This window comes from Akebia trifoliata, chromosome 11, assembly GCF_017979445.1.
Source record: "Akebia trifoliata isolate Shusen 1 chromosome 11, ASM1797944v1, whole genome shotgun sequence".
Classification (NCBI taxonomy): Eukaryota; Viridiplantae; Streptophyta; class Magnoliopsida; order Ranunculales; family Lardizabalaceae; genus Akebia; species Akebia trifoliata.
Genome location: NC_141385.1, coordinates 32,454,049 through 32,459,181, shown reverse-complemented (window position 1 = coordinate 32,459,181; position 5,133 = coordinate 32,454,049). Strand labels below are relative to the sequence as shown.

The 5,133-nt window shown below is 38.7% G+C and overlaps 1 protein-coding gene across 1 annotated transcript; it reads left to right on the top strand.

Moving 5' to 3' along the window:
* The first annotated feature begins 390 nt into the window (after positions 1-390).
* On the top strand, positions 391-1,116 carry LOC147391305 (uncharacterized). Its single transcript, XM_086459046.1, has one exon. The coding sequence runs from the start codon at positions 391-393 to the stop codon at positions 1,114-1,116; it is 726 nt and encodes a 241-aa protein (XP_086315172.1).
* Positions 1,117-5,133: the final 4,017 nt, after the last annotated feature.

Genomic DNA, 5,133 nt, shown 5'->3' with positions numbered 1-5,133 from the left:
TAGCACTATCCAATCGGATAGCTATCCGTTGACAGCCCTAAGTGACCCTCCTTATTTTTGACTGTACGAGATCTCCCTTCAATCCTCAAGTTACGTCACTTCTTGTTTAGTATAAACCATGATATCTACTCACGAGAAAAAGGACTCCCACACTGCTCTTGGGGGAAATTCTTCTACACAACGAATTATTATTGCTATGTTAGATAGTCATAACTTTCAGTCTTGATCTTGGTCTGTGCGACTTTATTTGGGTAGTAGAGTTAAATTCGGTTGGTTATTGGGCACCATCCCTAAGCCACCCCCCACTGATCTCAAATTTGAACAATGGGAAATCAATAACTATACCATTCTTGGATGGTTATTAACTCTATGGAATAACGCATCTATACCATGTTTATGTATCATGAGACTGTCTCTTCTTTGTGGTCAACCCTCACTCAGACATATATGCATGCTATGAATGACTCGAGGATTTATGAGTTGTATCGGGATATTGCTCAAGCTACCCAAGGTACTCAGAGTGTAGCAGATTACTTTAGTTTCCTTCAGTCCCGTTGGGAGGAGCTCTCGCACTATGAGTCTATGGCTGAGTTGTCTGCAGAAGTAGCTGGGTATGTGGTTAAGCGGATTGATCGACATCAGACATACCAATTCCTCATGGGTCTACGCCCTAAGTTTGAAGTACTTCGGACACAGATTCTTAACACCACTCATTTACCATCTTTATTTGAGACATTTGCGACCATTGATAGTGATGAACGTCGTTGCCGTGTAACTTCTTCTCAGACTCAAGTCCCTGGGATTATCTCTACCCCAACTACAGATCAGATGGCTCTGGTACTCAATTCAGGATTCTCTAATTCTCATACTCAAGGACATGGAAGTCGAGCCCGTGGAGGCCGTGGACGTGATAAAGGGAGTGGCCTTACTTGCAGTCATTGTGGGAAGGTTGGACATGAGAAGATCCGTTGCTTTCAGCTTTATCCCCACCTTTTGAGATCTTCTGTGGGACAGCTTTCTGTGGGACATCCTTCTCCTCGTGCTGCTACTGTAGAGTCTGCATCAGTTTTTCAAGCTACTCTTGGCACCATCAATTTGCAACATCTCCAAACTTAGATTGTAGCCATTGTACGGAATCAGATCCAGGCTCACACTTCCTCATCCTTGACTGTTGCGTCGGTTATTACACCTTAAGGTACATCCTCTGCACTTCATGCTACTCAGTCTGGCTCTGCTCCACTGACAAGGTAATTGATTCTGGCGCCTCTGATCACATGACTGGTAAGTCTAATCATTTTATATCCTCTATTTTCCCTACTACTCATAGGGAGGTTCGTCTTGTTGATGGGTGAAAGCACCCTCGATCCGCGGGATGCGCGGATCCGCTTTTGACCCTTGAGGTTTGGAAGTCGCCATCTAGTTATTACGGTCTAGGAACCGAACATTAACTCTAAAAGACAAAAGAAACTAATCTACGAAAAATAAGAAACTAAGTCCGGGGATCACGTTACGGAGTTGGAAGGTGTTAGGCACCAACCCCGCCCGGTATACACCGGTTTCTACTAATTCCCAAGTAGAACTACATTGCTAAAAAGACCTAATCAATAAAAAAAATAAAAATACTTACCTTTTCCGAACGTAACAATTTTCTTTTCCCTCAGATCTAATATAACAACTTCTTGTACAGTATTCCTCGCTTCGTTCTGTCACCGGATCTGATTTCTAATCTCCAAGTTGAAGTATCTCTTTCTTAGATCTGAATTCTTTGGATTTGTTTATGGGTTTTGGGATGTTTTTGAAGGGCTTCTAGGTGTTTTTTAGGCTAAAATCGAATAAGGGATGTTAGGTAAGGAGTTGGGACTCCAAAACTAGGGTTTATGGGAGGCTAGGGGGACTTTTAGACCTACTTCTCTTAGGGTTTATGATTTGATACGAAAATAGGGTGTGAGGACATCTATTTATAGATTTTTTTAGGGATTGATTTAGATAGAGTTAGTGTTTAATTATAGTTCTTTTAATTAGAGTTGTGTTTTAGTTAGAATTATTTTAGGTAGAGTTGTGTTTTAATTAGAATTGTTTTAGGTGGAGTTGTGTTTTAGTTAAAACTCTATTAGATAAAGTTATTATTTAATTAGAACTCTATTAGGATTTTGACGTTTGGTCTTATTTGATTGCTTTTAATGTTTTGACTTTAGTCTTGCTTAATTGACTTTAATTTTGACTTTAGTCTCACTTGATTGACTTTAATACCTTGAATTTAGTCTTGCTTGATTGAATTTAATTTTTGGAGAACCCCCCTCTATTATATCTGTAATTCTTTGGACCCCCAAATGGAGGGGTCCTTAAAGAAATATCTCACGAACCCTCAACAATTTTGCCTGAGAGTCCGATTGATCGATTTCTTCAGTTCAAAATTTTAAATTAATTACATTAATGTTTCACTTTAATTATTTAATATTTTATTTATTAATTTCAAAATTTTTTAATTATAAAAATTGTGAAATTACCGTTTTACCCCCAGAGAGGACTTTTCACGTTTTAAGTCGGTTTTTAATGTTCTAAGATGTTTTAGAATCGATTTTTCGTAAGGAATTCAATGGAAATATTAGTTTGTATCATTTATGAAATTTTTTGTGTGAAATGGTCATGAACTTTATGAGGGGCATTTTCGTAATTTTGTTAAATTCTGTGAAAATTGGCGAAATGATTTATTTGATTTCGATTTGTTATTTTATGTGTTTTAATGAATTTTCCTAATCATAACGTAGGCTTTAGGGTTGTTTTGATGTTAGGGGTATTTTGGTAATTTGGTCATTTTTAGTGATTTTTATCGTGAAGCTTCTTTTTGGTCTGCAAGATGATGATTTCTATGTTTCTGGAGTTGTATTTTCCTAGTGTAGCGTGGTTTCTAAGGTTTTGTCAGTTCGAGATACCTCATCCGGATTTCTGAAACACATTTGGTAACAAAATAAAACAATGGAATACACATCCATCATTGGGAATCATTGCGATCGGGTTGACGAGTTGATTAATCAGGCGGATGCAAAAATGGGGTATCTACAATGGGTCCCTCACACCTATCCACAGCAAGGGTACTATCTCATTATCGCCTAATTTTTCTCTTGACTCCGTGCTTCATGTCCCTCACCTATCTCTTAACATTTTATCTGTGAGTAGCATTACTAAATCTTTAAATTGTTCTGTAACATTTTTTCCTACTCACTGTATTTTTCAGGACCTAACTTCGAGGAGGATTTTGGCAAGGGGTATAAGAATGATGGGTTATACATATTTGGATCTCAATCGATTGCGGCTCCAGCTTATGTACTTCCATTGTCTGGGAACCACACTTTTTCATCTCAGTCTTTAGATTTATGGCATGCTCGCTTAAGACATGCCAATTTTCAGCACTTGTGTTCTTTATTTCCTACTTTTAAAACTTCTTGTAGTGGGCACAAATTTCAATGTTCTGTGTGTGACTTTCTAAACACACTCGTACCTCGTATATTCCTCGTATGCATCAGTTTAATACAATATTTAATTTAGTTCATTCTGATGTTTGGGGGTCTTCCCTTGTTACTGCATTTAATGGTCATAGATACTATGTCACATTTATAGATGATTATTCTCGTTGCACTTGGGTTTATTTGATGCATTCTCGTTCTGAGATGCTTCCTATTTTTGTTAATTTTCTTAAGATGATTCAAACTCAGTACAACATCACTGTTAAATCTCTCAAGTCAGATAATGGGGGGGAATATATTTCGGATGGGATTCGTTTCCATCTTCATGAGAATGGTATGCTCCATCAGTTGACATATCCATACACTCTTGAGCAGAATGGGGTGGCAGAACGTAAGAATCGTCATCTCATGAATACACTCAGGTGTCTTTCGAGGCATGCATGTTCCTAAGGCATATAGGAATATGGTAGTTCTAACTGCGACATTTCTTATTAACCGTATCCAGAGTCGCACCTTAGGAGGATAGGTACCTCTTCATGTTCTTCAACCCGACCGTACTCTTTTCCCCATTACTCCTAGAATCTTTTGGTGCACATGCTTTGTTCAAGATAGGACTCCCACTCGTACTAAATTAAATGATAAAGTCATTTGGTGCATTTTCTTTAGTTATTCCACTATGTCTAAGGGGTATCGGTGTTATGATCCAGTTTCTCACCGTGTCATACATTCTCTTGATGTTACATTCTTTAAAAATATTCCATATTTTCGTACTACTACTTTGCAGGAACATTTTTCTTCGTAGGACCCATCACCTGTAGTGCTACCCTCTCTGATCTTTCCTTCACCTCCGTCGAAGTTTCAGGTCTACACTCGTCGCCCTCATCCATCTCCACCTTTGCCAACCTCCTCCTTGGACTCAGGTATATCATCTCCTACTCTTACACCTATACCTGCTCCTATTCCTTTTGTTTCTGACTCTCACTTACCTATTGCTCTTCGGAAAGGTAAACGAGGGTGTGTTACTGATCATCCTATTGCCCAGTTTATCTCCTATCAGGGTCTTTCTCCTTTTTATCAGGCCTACCTTGCTCTTATTGATTCTATTCAAATTTCTCGATCTGTATCAAAGGCTTTTCAAGATCCTCAGTGGACTAGAGCTATGACTGTTGAGATGGATGCTTTGTAGAAAAATAATACCTAGGAACTTGTTACCTTTCCATCTGGAGAGCAAACCGTTGGTTGTAAATGGGTCTTTACGGTGAAATACCTCGCAGATGGCACTGTTGATCAGTATAAGGTGTGACTAGTTGCTAAGGGGTTTACGCAGACTCCAGGGAAGGATTTTGATGCCACATTTGCTCCTGCTGTCAAATTTTCCACTCTTCGTCTTCTTATCTCTTTAGCTGCTTGTCACTCATGGCCTCTTCATCAACTCAATGTGAATAACGCTTTCTTGAACGATGATTTGACTGAAATTATATATATGGACCCCCCTCCTGGGTTTCATCTTCAGGGAAAATATTGTGGGAAGGTATGCCGCCTTCTCAGATCTCTGTATGGTCTAAAACAGTCCCCATGAGCTTGGTTTCAACATTTTTCAGAAGTTATTTTGTCTATGGAGTTTACCAGATGCCATTCAGATCATACTTATTTTATTCATCGAGGATTG

Excerpts from the sequence above, each read along its gene's own strand:
- LOC147391305 (XM_086459046.1), top strand. The coding sequence starts at position 391 with ATGTTTATGTATCATGAGACTGTCTCTTCTTTGTGGTCAACCCTCACT.